This window comes from Quercus robur, chromosome 8 (assembly GCF_932294415.1).
Source record: "Quercus robur chromosome 8, dhQueRobu3.1, whole genome shotgun sequence".
NCBI classification, from domain to species: Eukaryota; Viridiplantae; Streptophyta; class Magnoliopsida; order Fagales; family Fagaceae; genus Quercus; species Quercus robur.
In genome coordinates, this window is record NC_065541.1 from 40,563,194 (window position 1) to 40,581,880 (window position 18,687).

The 18,687-nt window shown below is 35.7% G+C and overlaps 1 protein-coding gene across 1 annotated transcript; it reads left to right on the forward strand.

The window, feature by feature from the left end:
* Positions 1 to 9,139: 9,139 nt before the first annotated feature.
* Positions 9,140 to 11,855, forward strand: LOC126695501 (ethylene-responsive transcription factor ERF054). The gene has a single exon (XM_050392268.1). The coding sequence runs from the start codon at positions 9,706 to 9,708 to the stop codon at positions 11,095 to 11,097; it is 1,392 nt and encodes a 463-aa protein (XP_050248225.1). The 5' UTR covers positions 9,140 to 9,705; the 3' UTR covers positions 11,098 to 11,855.
* The last annotated feature ends 6,832 nt before the right edge of the window (positions 11,856 to 18,687 follow it).

Below are 18,687 nucleotides of genomic sequence, written 5' to 3' on the forward strand. Positions count from 1 at the left end.
AACACCTTGGCTTGAATGTGGCATCGCCACTGAATATAGGGCTCTAAGTCATGGCCTAAGTGGCTTAGGCCTTACCAAAGGATTGGAATTGGTTATGGCGCTTTAGCCGCGGCCTAAGACCCGCGTGTTTTGTAGTGAAAAGCACTCATAGTCAACTCCCAATTAGATTCTCCTATTAGCACCAAACCCACTCAACAATGTCCCCAGTGTAATCAATGATAATTGTGCTCCCTCCTCTCACGTTCATGGTGGACCTCTTCATGAATTTAAAGAGTGGACCTCATCATAAATGTTAGAGGAGGGAACATCATTCTTTGTACTCTAGAAGTACCTAAGAATTACTCTCCCTAGATCCCTAAGTAATTTGTGCATTAGGAGGTGTCAATTAAGCTATAAGGCCCTTGACAAGCAAGTGTTGTAATTTGATGCAGTGGATTAGGGAGGTTGAAAAAAAATTTAAAATATTACTTAAAGATTTTCAACTCCTTCCCCCCCCCCCCTCCCCACCATTTGATTTTTTTATTAAAAAGATTCCTTCTTTTTAAAATGAATTTCTTTTATTTACTTCTTGGGGATATATTTCCTTTATATCCTAATTATAATCAATATACTATTATTTTAGTATATGTTAAAATTATTTTGAAAATAGAAAGAAAATATTTCATATTTTATCATGGAAAATACTAAAACCACAAACTATTTTACAAACTTCTTTACAAATTACTGATGTAGTGAGTGATTATTGATAAGAAAAAAAGCGATATCAATAGTGAGTTCAGATGGGAACTAGTAAAAATTTGTCATATAAACAACTTTTAAAAATGTTGTTAAATAATTTGTTAATCTTTTATCACTTTCTTTTAACTTTTAATTTAAGGTTCAAATTTTAGAAAAGGACAATAAAGAAGTTAGTGAGAAGGGGAACAAAATAACATTATTGCTACATTACAAAAGTGATATAAATAATAATAATTTATTCTCCTTCATGAAATTTTTGTATAAACAAAAAAATTGATTTCAATTACATAATGGTATAAATTTACCTAAGTTATACTTGGTGTGTATCTAAATATAAAAAAGTATTTCATTTCTAAATGAAATAAATTGAATCAATGGAAAGGGGTTCTAAAATCTACCAAACATGAAAAAAAAATCAAAATTTATTCCAAAAGTAAATAATAATCTAAAGCTATATCTCAAAATTTTATTCAATTTAAAGTCAAATAACGTTAATAATAAAATACTGCAAGTTGACTCAAATCTTGCAACCTTTATTGGGGCTAAGATTATGAGATTAAATATATGTTAATTTTACTATGAATGAATGTTTATAGTAATAAATAAATGGTAGACTTTAATTACCTAATAAATGAATATTTGAAATGTCTTTTACTAATTAGTGACACATCAATTTATAATTGCATATAATAAAAATTATATTATTTCTAGAATTATTTTTTTTTTCTCTTTAAAAAGGTCATATATGTAAAACTAATAACCTTCTTGAAATATCTCTAGTTGAAGTGAAATTAGTAAATTAGACTTTTACCAAAAAAAAATTATACTCTCTTGTAGTGCTTGAATGTTTATGTATAATTCCATGTTCATGATTTGAAATGATTTAATAAATTAAAAATAGCTGCTTCAATTCCCCGTCAGAGCAGAAATGATAGTTGGTTTTGAATTACAGATGTGAAGAGAGTCCTGTAACTTGTGATTCACAATTATGACTCATCACTACTCATGCATGTTTTCCATCTGCCAAGAACTATACCATCGATGTCAAATTTGAGTCCCAAAATGTATTGACATATTCATGCATTTGTCTCTGAACTTGTGAAGAAAAATCCAGAGAAGTTGGTGAATTTGTATTGGGGGTCAAACTAAGCAGAGGACCTTATTTTTGTCCCATATACTTGAATGGATCTGACAGCCACTGGAGATTTTCCAATTTTCTAGATAGATATTGGGGCAACCACAATGCAGGAATAGAAGCCACGTGTCTATCACATGGCCCCACCAAACTTCAAAGGAAAGGTTTGTTTTTGCTCTTAACTCTAGGGTGGACTGATATTATAATCCTCCATAAACAAGGAGAGAAAATGTTACAATGAGCTTGTCTTAGTATAAGCTTGTGTGAGCTTTCCTATATCTTGTGTTAAATCTTGCATGCATCATGATTTATTTAGAGGACTAAATCAATAAATTGAGAATTGTCTTATAGATTCACACCATAATATTAATTTCAAGTAAAATTTTTGATTGAATGATAGGAAATTGATCCAATTAACAAATACCCTTAAGACATTTGTTAATGTATGATTTTTGAAAAATTTTGATATTGTTTTTATGAAAAATAGAAGAAAATTATCAAAAAATAAAAATCAACTTTTTTTTTTCTTTTCATATAAAAACATTCTTAAAATAGTTTATTAACAAATACTTTTAAAACATTCATTAACAAAATCAATACTATCAAAATTGAAATTGTTTAATGGGTTGATTGTGTTTGAGAATCTATCAACTCAAACCAACACAATGAACAAATACATACAATTGAATCTCATTGTTTCCTGATCTTTTGAAACTCCATAATGAAGTATGTTAAATTGTTCTACAGGACATCATACTTTAATTTTACATGCTTGAAATGTTGTGTTAGTAAAAGAAGGGACCGTGATAAAACTCATGAGGGTGTCCGTATGATAGCGTAGCTTTGCTTATAGGGGGAGGGGCTAGCTTGATATTTTGTACTCAAAGCTGATGAACTTTCTGCGATGGATTTGAACAAAATATTAAAGAAAGAATAAAAATGATGATAAGTTAAATGTGGACCACCGACACGTGCCGATTCCCACCGACACCGTTATGTTTTTGACTTTTGCAACGACAAACGGATCTGACATTTTGTGAAACCATCCACCGAAAGTGAAAGTTCAGTGAAAGTGAGAGAACCGAACGTGGATCACTTCTGTGACTCACCCAATCACACACAACTCTTTACCACTCTATCTAAGCTTTGAAAAATAAAATTTAAATAACCAATACCTTGGTAAAGGGTGCAAGTCCAAACCCCATGACATACCAAGCTTTACCAGTGAGACTGAGGCTTGAAAACCTTATCACACTGGCCAAAAAAAAAAAACCATGCACATGTACATACCACTAACCAGTTTTACTTAACAAACTTTTTTTATTCTTTTTTGGAATGGAAATTTTACATGACAAACTAGGTTTTAGAATATTAACTTTCTCAAAAAAAATCTTAGAATATTAGTAATGGAGTGTAAATCTTCCAAATTATTATTATACAATAGCACACCTAAAACCAACTTTATTCGGGCATGTATTGCTAAAAAAATTTGAACACTTGATATAGTAAAAGTTTTTACTTTTAAAATTTAAGGTCCGATTGGATACCGCTTATTTTATTGAAAACTAAAAATATTGTAATAAAATAATTTTTAAATGTGTGAATAGTGTCGTGGGACCCATTTTTAATGAAATTTTTGTTGAAAAAGATGTTTGTGGGTCTCATGAACAGTACACGAACCTACTAAAATCTCTCAAAAGCTATGTTTACGCGCTTCTAAAAAAAAAAAAAAAACAGACGCTCAACATGTATCAACGCTATCCAAACGCTGCTTTAATTACTTAAAACTTAAAACTTATTATTTTATTTACTTTTTCTTTCTCAGTCCCTCTCACTTTCTACCTCTCTCTCTTCTCTCTCCCTCTCATTTTCTGACTCTCCTTCTATCTCTCAACATGGATCCGCATTTGGGCGGGTGAGTGTGTTGTGATTTTAGGTGGCATTGGATTGGGATTTTTGTGATGGTGGTTGCCTTGATCTAGGTTTCCTTGGTGGTGGCTCAATTTCCATGTTTGTTGGTGGTTGATTTTTTATTTGTTTTTTTTATTTGTTTTCAGATTTGGTGGTGGTGGTGGGGGTGGTGGTTAGTTATGGTTTGGTGTTTTCAACGGTGGTTGTTGGTTATGATTCGGTGTTTCAAGGGTTGGTTGGTTTGATTTTCGATGTTTCAATTGTGGTGGTAATGGCTAAGTTTCGATGGTTAGGCTGAGTTTTGTTGGTAGGTAGTTGATGCGATAGTGGGTTTACTAGATTTGGTGGTGATTGTTGGGTGTGTGGGTTTGTTGGAGAGAGAGAGAGACAAAGAGGAAGAGAGGGAAGTGAGAGATGGGAGAAAAAAGAGAGAAATAGTTGTGCTTATAGTTTATATTATTTTAATGAGTTTTATGTTAAAATAAAAAATAAGATGTTAAGTGAGTTGTGAAATGATATAGCAATATAAATAAATTAACTTTTTAGAATGCAAAACAACAAATTTTCTAAGAACTCCATGCTAATTCTCTTAGATTGTTATTTTTGAAGCTATGTTTATATTTCCAACTCGATGACTTCATGTTTCATCATTTATAATAGGTATTCTTTTTGCTAGTTTGCAAGCTTCTTCCCTGTTTGCGAGGACAAAGTCAAAAGGATAATCTAGGGTCGGCTTTGGTTTGACCTTTCCACTTTGACCCAAATCGAATTTGGTCGGTTCTCAAACCAGGTTAAACACGTTGTTTCCAACCCCTAATTGAATTAACTCTAGTCCTAGCCAACAAGGTACGGTCAGAACTTACTTAGCTACCCACCTATACCATAAATAATCCCAAAGTTCTGTCCTGGTCCGCCACTTTAGACATCTACCTGTGGAAACACAAGCCTTTAAAATTTTTAAAATATATATATATAAATATATATATATATATATATATATATATTTATATAAAGACTCTTTTTTTGAATAAGTCAGCTGTTTTTTAAAACAAGCCCTAATAATTTTGAAAACAAGTTCATAATATTTATACTCCCATTCTGAGTTCATTAATGCATCCGAACTCTAAAAGTGTTTAAAATTTTATGGTACTTGTAATTAAATTCATCTTTTTAAAATTTTACAGTAGGCAAGGAGATCATTTTTACAAATAAAACGCAATAATAAAAGAGAGCCAAAATTTCCCTAACAAAGAAAGAAGATACCTTCCATGACATTTTCTAGCTTATCAAAATTGTGCTTCATATTCTTATCCCACTTTCAATTTCATTACCATAACGATGAGGATTTTTTTTTTTTTTTTTTTTTTTATAGGATAACGATGAGGAATTTAATGATTATAAATTCAGAAGACAATCTACATCATATAAAGTGAGAAGTTATTTATAAAACTAAACCTCGCATAAGAGAGTATACATTAGAAGACTTACAAGAAACAAAAAAATTTCATTTCCTCTCATTTTTATTATTTTTATTTTTATCTGCTTTTTGCTAAATGATAGGAAAACAGGGGTTTAACATTTCTGAATTTATGGGTGCTACCGGGATTATTTTCCTGATGGCTGAAATATGATTATTTTATTAGTTTTATATTCTTCCATAACTTTTTTTTCATATATAATTTTCAATATATTGGCCAAGAATCGCAATATGTTTGAGGAGGTCATTTTTTTTCTGTTTTATTTTTCATCAATATTTTATCAATAAATAATATATATATATATATATATATATATATGTTAATATATTTCTAAATGATATTTTAATAAACAATTGAAATATTGCAATATATAGAAAAATTCTTTTCTTTTCTTTTCATTTTATAATCAATATCTAGAAAAACTATAAATCATTAACAATTGATATTTAAATAAACAATTGAATAAATTGCTTTTTGGATCTACATAGATGATAGACCTACATGCACTTGGTGTGTCTCAAGCCAGTGTCATTAATGGCCTCATCAATTTAACTGTGTTATCTCATAGCATTAGCATTTTTCAACTGTGTGGGCATTAGCATTGAAAAATGCTAATGCTATATCTAAGCCTTTTTTAGCATTTTATGGCTTAAAATGTGCTGCATCAAAGGATGCTAAACACAACTATTGTAAAAAATTTTACAATAGTGCTACAGTACAATTCTATCTTTAGAATTGTACTGTAGCACAATTGTAAAATATATATATATATATATATATATATATATATATATTTTAATCCACCGCCATATCTCTCTCTTCACTCTCTCTTTCTCATTTGCTCTCTCCGCTCTCTTCACATTCTCTCTGCTCTTTCCTCTTCCAAACCCAAACATCATCTGCTCTCTCCGCTCTCTTCATTCTCTCTGCTCTTTCCTCTTTCAAACCCAAACATCATCATCTCTTTCTCATCTGCTTTTTTTTTTTGGCTGTGACCGGTGCTTAAAGGAAGTGGTGGGTTTCAAACCCAAACATCATCCATCTCTTTCTCATCTGCTTTTTTTTTTTTTTGGCTGTGACCGGTGCTTAAAGGAAGTGGTGGGTATGGCTGAGGTGAGTTGTGGGTCACGGAGATCGGAGTGGGTCATGGCGTGGGTCACGGAGATCGGAGATCGGAGTGGCTGAAGTGGGTCACGGCGCGGGTCACGGCATGGGTCGCGGAGTCGGAGATCGGAGTGGGCTGCAGTGGGTTGTGGGTATGGCTAATTGGTCACAGCGTGGGTCACGGAGATCGGAGATTGGAGATCGGAGTGGAGATCGAAGATTGGAGATCGGGTTCTGTTGTGATGCTGGTTTTTTTTTTTTTTTTTTTTTTTTTTTTAATTGGGATTTTTGTTCCAGTGGGATTTTAGAGAAACTCATTTGTACATGTCGCCGGAATCAGTTAATCGAATCGCCGGCGGATATTTGGATTATGTGTGTTTGTTGCTCTGTTTAAGGTTTGATGGTTGTGTTTGTGCGTGTGTTTGTGCGTGATGGTTCTGTTGTGATGCTGGCTTTTTTTTTTTTTTTTTAATTGGGATTTTTGTTCCGGTGGGATTTTAGAGAAACTCATTTGTACATGTTGCCGGAATCAGTTAATCGAATCGCCGGCGGATATTTGGATTATGTGTGTTTGTTGCTCTGTTTAAGGTTTAATGGTTGTGTTTGTGCGTGTGTGTGTGTGTGTGGTGATGGATTTGGAAAAGCGTAGGAAAACAGAAGTTACGGTTAGAAAAAAAATAGTAAAGAAAGATTATAAAATAATATTTTAATAAAAATAGAGTTTTAGGATGTAGGAGGTATTGTAAAATGGGATGGTATAAATAATAAAGTGACTTTTTGAGATGGTATAATAGTATAGCATAGCATTCTTTGATGCTGATGCATGTATCTAAGATGACACAATTTTATAATACTCTATTCTACGGTATCACCTTAGATATGGTGGGTTAGTCTCCAGTCTTGTAAAACAACATTGTTTAACCTCCTATTATAAGAACTATTTTTTATCACCTGTGCATGCACGGGTAACACACCTATACACACGCATATATAATATATAACATATTTTTACTTACTTAGTAATGGACTCTATATAGTCATAATATATTGCATAAATGACTCATAAATTTTAATATTTTTTAGTTACACAAAAAAATGGATTATAAAAGTAAAATCATCCAAACTCTCTCTTCCTCTATTTTATATATATAATTAGATATATGATTAGGTCTTTTATGGTTTATTTAAATTGGACTCTATGTTTTTTACATTGAGTTAACTCACTTGACACAAAAATTTTAAAAACTTAAATTAGATGGGACATATGGTGCAAAATTATACTCTAATTAAATATATAGACTAAAGCAGCGGTTGGATACGAATAAAAATGGTGCGTTTTACATTTCACGTTCCCTTTTTTTTTTTTTTTTTTTAACCAGAAGAGCAATCACGTGGGACACAGACTTGCCAGTGGGTCCCGTGCACTATGCACGAGACCCACTACTCTTTGAAAGTCCACACATTTCACTAGAATGGTACTGTCAGTGGGTCCCGTGTACTGTTCACAAGATCCACAAGTATCTTTTTTCACCAAAACTTTAATTAAAAATGGGTCACACAGCACAATTCACACATTTAAAAATTATTTTGTTACAGTATTTTTAGTTTTCAGCAAAATAAGCAGTATCCAAACAGAACCTAAAGTTCAAATTCCCATTGTCACTTATTGTAGCCATTAAATTATATATATGAACTCTGAACATTTTCAATCAAAGCACCAAAAGGTATCAATTGAATTATAAAGCTCTTTTTGTGTGTATTCTTCTGCAGTAAAATATAAATCTGCATAAAAATCTTATTTCCACAATTTTATTTTATTTTTATAATTCAATAATTCTAAAAATATTTTAAACTTAAATGTCTTTGTTGAAAACATCAAGCCAATTGAATTACAAAGCATTTAAGAATTTTCAAAACAATTAAATTTCATGATTAATCAATTGTTTGTTTTTTTAAATTTTTTAATAGGGAAAAAAGGATTGAACCGCAACATAGGGTTAGGGAAAGAAGTAGGGTATCAGTGGACGGACGCAGTGAAAGTCCATTGGCATTAGTTGATATGGTTAACATTTCTTTTATGTTTAATTCGTGATCGGAGGTTCAAAGTTGAAACAGTGAGAGCCAGTTGGAACCAATGTGAACATTAATGATATAGGAATCATGGGGTACCCTCCCTCTCAAGTAAATAAAATATGAAGAAGGGGTCAATATCTTGAGCATAGGTAAGAACTTGTTGGGTACCCGCCGCTATTGTTATTTTGTCAGTTATAAAAGAACCTAGTACGCACGAAATATATTTAATATAATTTATACCATAACATGCCCATCTGTGTTTTTACTGCTAAAGCTTTGTTTTTCTTTTTTTTGGCTGAATAAGAAGAACCTTTTGTTACTACCTGATTGGTAGAGAAGGGAGAGAGCAGAGAAGCAAATTGCTGTAGGAACCAATCAAAGCCTGCCACAGTGAAATAAACAGTTGCATAACAGATTTTTGATTCTTAAACCCCACTCAATATCAGAGAGACAACAAAACCCTCTGATTTTGCCACAGTTTAAAGTTACTTATTAGACAGACACACAGATATTTTCAATCAGCCAAAAGAGAGAGAAAGAGAGAGAGAGAGAGGAATTGGAGAATTTGGAGTGTAAGCAACGAAACAAAGGAAGAAAACCAAAGCCGTGTGGGTCCCAAACTAGCCAACCAACCACAAGACTTGTAAATATTCTCCAAATTTCTCTCTCCAAAATCAATTTCTGGTCTCTTATAAACCCCCGTCCTCCCCTGCCTCTCTCTATCTCAGAGTCTCACAAAAAAGAAAAAAAAAACTTTTAGCTGCCCTGCTCTGCTCTCTGCTCTCACCTCCTCATTCTGCTCCAAAATCTCTCTCATATTCGCACAGCACCAACCTCATCAAATATCATCAACACCCCAATTGGTATTTCGTATTTCTTCGTCGAGGGCTCGCTCTCTCTTCCACTCCTCTGCTCCATATTCAGAGATTTTGGGATGGGTTACTTGCACTTAAATGCTTTTGGTATCCGATTCTGCTTTTTTTAGTTCAATCCGATTAGCTTTTGAAATCAAACCCAGATTCCAAAATTCCTTTTTTTTTTCCTTACTTACAAGAAATATATATTCTTTGACCAGATTTGGATCGGCGCATTGAATTTTCCTTGCTTTTTTTTTTTTTGGATTTGGGATATCTATTCATTTGATTCGAATATAAAAAAAATGCTGTTCTGATACCTATTTGCTTTAGTGACCCATCTCAAATTCTCTTCAATCGGTTTGTGTAAAGAATTATCACCAGGTTTTATTTATTGGGAGAGTAGTATCCGATGGCTGCAGCTAAGAATAGTGGGAAATCCAAGAAGGGTGTTGATGAATCACATAGTATGATACAAAATTGGGATATTGACAAAGGCAAGGATCATGATTTTGGCACCGAGAGGCGGCAATGGAAGCCGTTTTTTGATGAAACTTCCGTGTCCAATAGGCCTCTCAAGAAGATCCGAAGCCCTGAACGTCAAGACCCAATTCAGTCCTCTGCTTCTTTTGCTCACCAAACACCTCCTTTCTCAATTCCTAGCCCTCTAACTCCTTCTACACCTTCTTCAAGAATTGTGTTTCCTTTTGCTTTTGATGGTTCTCAACAATCTTTTCCATTTACTCAACAATATGGAACCACAACTTTGCCTATGTACCGTCCACCGCTGCAGGTACCACAAATTAATCAGCAGCAGATGATTTCTTTTGGTGCAAACCAACAACTACAACAGCAACAACATAGCAATGCTTATCCACCACCATTATTGGGCGGAGACATGGCCTTAACACAACAACAGCAACAGCAGCAGGTTCTTCAGTATTGGAGTGATGCACTGAATTTAAGTCCAAGGGGAAGGATGATGATGATGAATAGGTTGGGACCTGATGGTCGGCCATTGTTTAGGCCTCCGGTTCAGCCTATAAATACTACAAAGCTTTACAGGGGAGTGAGGCAACGACATTGGGGCAAATGGGTCGCTGAAATCCGTCTCCCTCGCAATAGGACTCGCCTTTGGCTAGGCACCTTTGACACAGCTGAAGACGCTGCCATGGCATATGATCGCGAGGCCTTCAAGTTGAGAGGGGAGAATGCTAGGCTCAATTTCCCTGAGCTTTTTCTCAATAAGGATAAAGCAGTTTCCACAGCTCCTAGTTCAACTACATCTTCTCCCCCAACTCCACATGAAAGTTCAAGGCCAAGTCGGTACTCAAAGAAACCTGAACAAGCTCCAGAAGTGTTTAATTTGCAGGATTTAAATATGGAAACTATGCCACCACCACCAACGCTGCTGCCACTGCCACAGACTCAAGAAGATAATCCTGATAGTGATTCAGGATTGGGGTCGAGTGAGGCTATGACGAGCGACGAAGTTCAGCCTATTGCAGGGGATGGTGATGCAGGGGAAGGTGTTTCACAGTCACAGGAACTGGTTTGGGGAGAAATGCAAGATGTCTGGTACAATGCAATTGCATCAGGTTGGGGGCCTGGTAGTCCTGTATGGGATGATTTGGATACCACCAATAATCTTCTGCTGCAGTCACAACTTCCCTTTGGCAATCCAACTCAGCAGGAATTCAATGACTCTAATCTTCAAAGGCAGCAAGAGAACTTAGGCTCAGCCTGCTCCTCCTCCTTATCATCTTGTCCTATGAAACCCTTCTTCTGGAAGGATCAAGATTGAAAAGTCATTCGTTGGATTTGACTTTGCAATTGGTCCTTCCAATCCCCCCTCCCCCTCTTCTCTTTCTAAAACAACCAAAACGTTCTTCACTCTAGGTTCTAGAAGAAGTTTCCAATAACTCCTCAAAATCATTTTTACACTTTCCAATTTGCGTATTAGGAGAGTTTACATTTCCTTGTCACTGGTTGCACATTTTTCACAAACAACCTGTGATTCCATTTGGAGCTTTCATGAGTTTATTAGGATCTTTGAAGCTTCATACTTCAAACTCTCTTTTGCTTTGACTTCTTCTGAACTTATAAACACTTCCCAACCCCAATTATTCCTTAGATTCTCCTCCATTCCATCTGCTACAAAAGGCTGCATATTACAAGACCTTTCAGCAGTGGAAGTCTTATTCCTTGTGGACCATGCCTTTTGCTCCTAGTTATAGTAGTATCATGTATGTCTTTAGACTATTGGTAGTGTCATTATGTGTCTACAAGAACCTCTTAGCTTTTGTTGCTGTTATGGACATGCAGTAGTTGGAGTTGATCATTTGCAGGACCAGCACAGGAGGAGACGGTTTTGTGATCTCCTTCAATGGTCCGTCCGTCCGTTAAGAGCCTTGTTTTTCAGCTCTCATGATGGAAGCAATTTGTGATTTTGTACATTGTGCAGTTTTCTTTATGGTACCATTGTAATGTTATCCCTTTTTTTTTCAGTTGTAGTTGTAATGATAGATCAAGCAATGGGCAGCATTCTCATTTTTATTATTACCTACTGGCGATGCTCTACTTTTTGTTGTTTACTACTTATCCATAAGCTTCTTAATTCAAACTAACATGCCGTGCAATTAAGAATGAGTTATGGGCTTGTTAAATATTAAGCTTGTAGCAGTGATTTTCCCACTTGATAAAAAATAGGCTTAGATCAATGACAGTGAATAACTTTTTCCTGTAAAGGGGTTCAAGTGCACTTGTATTCTTTTATTACTTTCTTTCTTAACAATAAGAAACTTGAGTTGCCTTTAGATATTTTCTTGTTCCACCTATGAAAGACAGCATTTTTGTCTATCAAGTCTGCTTTGAGATAAGAAAAATTTAATGAAGACAGCGTTGTTGCAGAACAAGAATTAGGAGTAGCCTCAACTTCTTGGACCAATATCTGCACAAACAAACTAGTTGTGCTTGACCCTCAAAAACAGGATAGCATAGCATTGCAAGGTTAAGTCAGTGTAATCATTCTTCATTAGCATCCCTAAATGATGATGTGGCAATGTTAGTTTGACGCCATACTCCACATTAATCTATGTCATACTTTTATTAGGCACTCTATTATGAGAGTACCTAATAATTTTCTATTTTGAAATATGTACAATAACCGGTAAATTTGAAAGTCTTTTCATTGTCAAGGAAGGACAAAGGCAATAACTGCATAATTAAAAATGACCTAGACTTGGGGATATTATATATTTCTGTATCACAATGTTTTTTTTATTAGTCAAAAACAAAAAACAAATAGGGAAATGAACCGTCCACTCAATTGCACATGTGGTTTAACAGAATTTGTAGTTTCCACCAATCCTATTCTCCAGATAATGTTATGTGAAAGGCACCTGCCACAAAAACATAAGTTGAATTCCTCAAATTGACAAGCAACAGAATTCAAAGTGTAGACAATTAATCAATTCCCATGTTCTGCTCAATGTGATATCAATAAAAAATTTGCATCGTTTGCTGGAATCTTCATAATTGGGAATGTGATAAGCATTACTATTTTATTTGTAGAAATTATCTCTTGTGGAAGTTTAAAGGATTGTTTATCACATCTACAAGATATAACTATTTATATTACAGTGGAAAGAGGAATCAAGCACATACTTAAGGGACAAACTTTCCACATTAACTAATGTGAGCTACTAATATTTTGATCACAGCACATTGACTGCATGATAAGGAAGGTGGGGTCAGTCGCCGGCCCATGAGATCATCTACATTTCTTATTTGTGACGGCACGATAACAATAACTAGTGATAAGAAAATGGGCATAATTAGAAATGATCAAAGATGATATACTTTTAAATGATACAGTTGATTAAAAAATTTAAATATCTAAGATGATGGTGAAGTAGTGTAATGGATTAATTAATTGATCCTTTCTTTAAACCAAACCCAATATTTGATGTCACAGTGTGGCTGCTATCATTTTCTTGTGCATTAAAATAATCATTAAACTTGTAACTTAGTAGCTAATTGTCTTGGATGGGCATGGATGTTTTGATTATAAAATTTATGCTGTAGTTATAGAAAATTTTGGATTTGGTATGGGTGAGTATATAAAATTCAGGCTGAACATGACTACTTTATAATTCAAAGTTTTATAATAATGCAATTCAGCCGCTTTCCAAGTACTTGGGGCATAAACAGAATATCCAGCCAATGTTCAGTAGAAACCTAATGAAACTTGTAAAAAATTGGACCAAGTATACCAAAACTAACAAAAGGCAAAGTCACAATTTGATTCATAATTTTAAGTCAAATAAATTCTTTTTATTTATTTATAATTTGATAGTTAGAATCAAGGGATGGGGGATAAAATTTTCAGAAATAGCAGTATTAGTGAACACAAAAATACACTAAGGAGCAATTGATCAATTTCAAACCAAGGGTCATAGGCTGGGTTGGGAACTAGAATAGTGGTGGGGAAAGAAAATGAAGCAATGTATTGGGGAGGAGCAGTTGTTGCACCATCAATGTGGTGGGAGATCTTATTGCCATTGATATAGGGAATAATTGCAGTTTTCCAAGAGAGATAATTATCCTTTGTAAATTTAATTTGGAGATGATTTGAGGGAGTAAGAACGGGGAGATGGATGAGGATGGGTAATTGGATAGGTTGTAGAAGTAGTAGAGGAAGATGACATGGTTTAACTTGAGTCTATTGCTTTGATACTATAAAGAGAGAATAATAAGAGTTTTTGTTTTGGTTTGCTTCCTTGAAAATATTTTAAGAATTTCTACTTTTATATTTATATATAATCAAAATATAGATAAAGTTTTTTTTTTTAAGATAATGGATAACTATGTTATTGTACTTGGATTACATGAAAATTCCTAGATACTATTAGATTGCTTTGGAGGTATTTGGATTATAAGAAAACTCTTAAATATTATCAGATTGTTTTGGAGGTATTAATGGCAGTGATGGATGATCATCCAATGCCTTGATTTTACCATCTCAATAAGAAGAGTAAGCTAAGTTAAAAGATTCTTATAAGTTTGTTTTGTTACTTGTTATTTATATGATTATATATCTATACTACTATAAAGGTAAAATAATTCTTCTGCTATCATGTAATGATTGTCAAAATTACTCTTATTCAAAATGATAATCACTTTTAGTAGATTAAAAAATAAATAAATAAATAAAATAAAATTAGAGGCTTACTAACGTATGATTTCTTATTATAGGGACGGCGAAGAAAGATCCACGCAGGCAAATCCAAGTACTTGGAAATATTCTTCTAAAAAAAAAAGTACTTGGAAATATAACTAAAAGTAAAGCTGGTACGTTGTTGCATCAATATATTCCTAAACTCTATGGCATGAAAGCTTTCTTTGTGTCATATGGTTGTCGTCAAGCGTTTTCTACTGGTATAGAGAAGTGCTATGATAACATAGGAATGAAATTCTCGTCTTAGGGGCAGCTCAGTGACTTTGAGGAATTGCGGGAGTTTGCCAAACGATCCTATGTTTCATATCTGTGTAGAGCTACTTTATTTGTTAGAATGACGTGATTCCAGGATTAAATTTATCAAATTCTAATAATTTAAAGTTTTGGAATAATTAGTAATTTAACATACTATGAGGTCCTAAATTTGATCACTATCTCCTTCACTCTATTGTGTCATATTTTTCTAGTCTTTTTTTTTTTTTTTTTTTTTTATTTTATTTTATTTAGAGTTTTTATGGATGCTTTGTTAATATATATTGATTTAATTTGTTTCTAAAATTTTTTTTTGAATTATTTTGGCTTCATTTCTTTGTTAATACTCAATATTTGATTTCTAAATACTTGAGTGCGTGTATTATTTTTATTCGATACACCATAAATAGAGATATAATTCATTCATTCATATCTATTTATATGTTTGTATCACCAAGAGCCCTGTATCTCAATTTATTGATACTTTTTGGTGTTTCTAATAGAGATATTCGATGAGTTCTAATTAGCTCAACCGGTAAAATCTCTAATGGTTGAATAAGAAATTCGGGATTCAATCCTGCCTACACCAAAAACCGATTGATGTTTTGGTATGTTGATAAAGAGCTAACGTCGGGAACAAATGTTATAGATTGAAACTCTCAAAAAAGTCTCAATTCCCTTCTCCCATATTATAATTATGGAATTTTATATATGGATAAATAGTTTGTGTAGGGATAAAGGCCCAAAATCATATATTGGGTCTTGGGCCTTGGTCGAGGACGTTGGTTGGTCCGAAGACGAATAAACAGTAGTGAGGATGTTAAGCTCAGAGTTCCATGATTGGGTTGCGAATGGAAAGGTTGGGGAAGGCAGGCCAAGAAGGAATGTCTCCTCGGATAAACAAAGCATAAATCAAATGTGTATCCCACCATTCAAGGTGACCTTCTAGGAAGTTTCACTAATAAGGATTTGCTTTGTAAAGGTACAAAAGGGATGGGAGCTCAGAAATATCTAAAAGAAAAGCTGCTGCCACTTCATTGAATGCTCTGTAACTAACTCTTTAGTCGCATTAATGAAGAAGTGATCTTTGAACAGTGTTTTTCAGCCTTACAGCTACCCCCCAAAGACTTCAGGAGGATGCTGATGGGACAAGGATCAATATAAGCAATCTATTGTCCACGTGTAGGGTAAAGATGAGAAAGAAGAGATAGTATAAATTAGAGTGAAGATCCTAAGAGGGGGGGGGGGGGAGGGAGAGAGATAAAAAGAAGGGGAGAAAGCACTGTAGTAATCAAAATTGCATCAGTAACCTTTTTCAGTTGATTTATAGAAGAACTGACCTCCTCGAATTGTGCCGAGGACAAATTTACTTAAACAAATCCTTCCTACTTTTGCTTGACTATCTTTTAAATCCATTATAACTGTTATTCAACTCGTTAAGGCCTAGTTTTCCAATCCACTCTCTATAAATTCATTGTATTGGTTTTGTTAGGCCTGGATCCATTTACATTTTGGGCTTGGGTTTCAAAGCGCGTCCTTACAATTGGCACCGTCTATGGGGAGAACTTAGGTGATAGTGAGTGTAACGGTTGATCATGGTGGGATCAAGTCCACACCAAGTAGAGTCCACGGGATCCCAATGTCAAGACAACTTCCTCAATCTTGAACGCAGGAAGGATCAGGAGGTGAGCGTGCATACCATGCATACCAGTAGAAGCCACTCTCGAGGTGAGAGTCATGTCTCTCAGGAGAAGAACGCTATGGCCATGCAGTTGGAGATTGACCAGTTAAAGAAGAAGTTGCACCATGCACGGCGAAGGCGGACTCCCTCCAATTCTACTGTCTCCTCTGATGATGAAGGGGATGTTAGCTACAGACGTAGGTTAAGAACCCTACCCAGTGAGTCTTTCTCCTACGATGAGGAGCACCACCACAAATGTAAGTATAAAAGCCCGCCTCGTAAAGGCTTGGGAAGCGACGCTTTAAGCAGGGAGTTGAACCAAATTTCTAGGTTGCCTTTCACGTGTAATATTGAAAGGGCAAGACTTCCTCAACGATTTAACCAGCTAACGTTCACCATTTACAACAGTCGAACGGACCCCGTGGAGCATGTAAGCCACTTCAACTGGAGAATGGCTGTTCACTCCAAGAATGAGGCTTTGATGTGCAAGGTGTTCCCATCTAATCTGGGGCCTGTGGCGATGAGATGGTTCGATGGCCTGGGGGCCGGCTCCATAAGTTCCTTTAAGGAGCTCACTCGAGCATTTGGCAATCGCTTCTTTACTTTCAGTAGGGTTCCTTGACCCTTGGATTCCCTACTGTCCTTAACCATGCGAAAGGGGGAGACCCTGAAGACGTACTTAAACAAATACTGGGAGATGTTCAATGAGATATGTGGTGATTTTGATGATGTAGCCATCAAGACTTTCAAGGTCGGCTTACCTACCAAGTGCGGTTTAAGGAAGTCTTCGACTGGGAAGCTTGCCAGCAGTGTACGCTAACTCCTAGACCGAATTGATAAGTATAAAAGGGTCGAGGAAGACTAGCAACAAGGGAAGGGAAAAGCTAAGGCTATTCCTCAGGAGAGAAGGGATTTTACGTCGGACCAATACAACAACAGCCGACTTCGGAGGGATTTTGCTGGGCAAGCAGGGCCTGCCAATGCCCAGGCAGTTAAAGTAGTATTCTAAGAACCAATGCACCAATTTCTGGAAAAGATCAAGAATGAGTCATTCTTTAAATGGCCAAATAAGATGGGAGGAGACCCCATGAGACACAATCAGAGATGTCATTGTCAATACCACCAGGACCGGGGACACACCACAGAGGACTGTAGAACTTTATGGGATCATCTAGACCAGCTGGTCCGAAAAGGAAGGTTGAAGTAGTTTTTGCATCATTCCAGTGGCTAGGTGGGCCAGACGAGTTCGGAATCCCAGAGAGATGCTTCTTCAAGACCTCATTTGGGCATAATAAATGTCATCTTTGCTACTCTAGGGAGGACTGGTTCTTGTCCCTCCAGGGTGCTGTCTGTGGCTCGGCTGTCCGCCGAGGACCTTAATTCTGAACCAAAGAGGGCTAAAATGGGGATCCGACCGACGTTAAGTTTTTCAGACAAGGACAAGATGGGAACCATCCAGCCACACGATGATACTTTGGTGGTCACCCTCAGGATAGAAAGGTATGATGTAAAGAGGGTGATGGTGGATCAGGGCAGCAGGGCGAAGATTATGTACCTGGATTTGTACATAGGCTTGAACTTAAAACCTGGGGATCTGACAGCGTATGATTCACCTTTGGTGAGTTTTGATGGGAAGGTTGTCATCCCAAAGGGTGAGATTAGGTTGCCCGTTCAAGCAGATTCGGAGGTGATTGAAGTGGACTTCATTGTAGTGGATGCATACTCTCCTTACACGGCCATTGTGGCCAAACCCTAGCTTCATGCCCTAGGGACTGTCTCTTCTACTCTACATTTGAAGGTAAAGTATCCATCAGGGACCGGATTGAGGAGCTTGTAGGGAGTCAGTCCATGGCTAGGTAGTGCCTTGTGGCTGTAATTATGCATCAGCCTGCAACTGAGTCCTCGGCTTCTACTTAGAGGGGCTTATAGCAGTCAAAGTCTTCGGTGTTACCTGTCGATTAGCCAGCCGAAGAGGCAAAGTGTGAGGATTTAGACAAATTTGTTGTGGATGATAACCCGGAGAAGTTTTTTCAAGTTTGGGCTTAGATGCTGCCTCATGAGAAGGAAGAGCTGGTAGAGTTTCTCAAGAGGAATGTGGACATATTCGCTTGGAATGCCTACGAAGCTCCGAGGGTGGATCCGAGTTTCATCTGCCATCATTTGAACGTCAATCCATCTATCACCCCCAAGAAACAACCACCTCAGCGCTCATCTAAGGATCA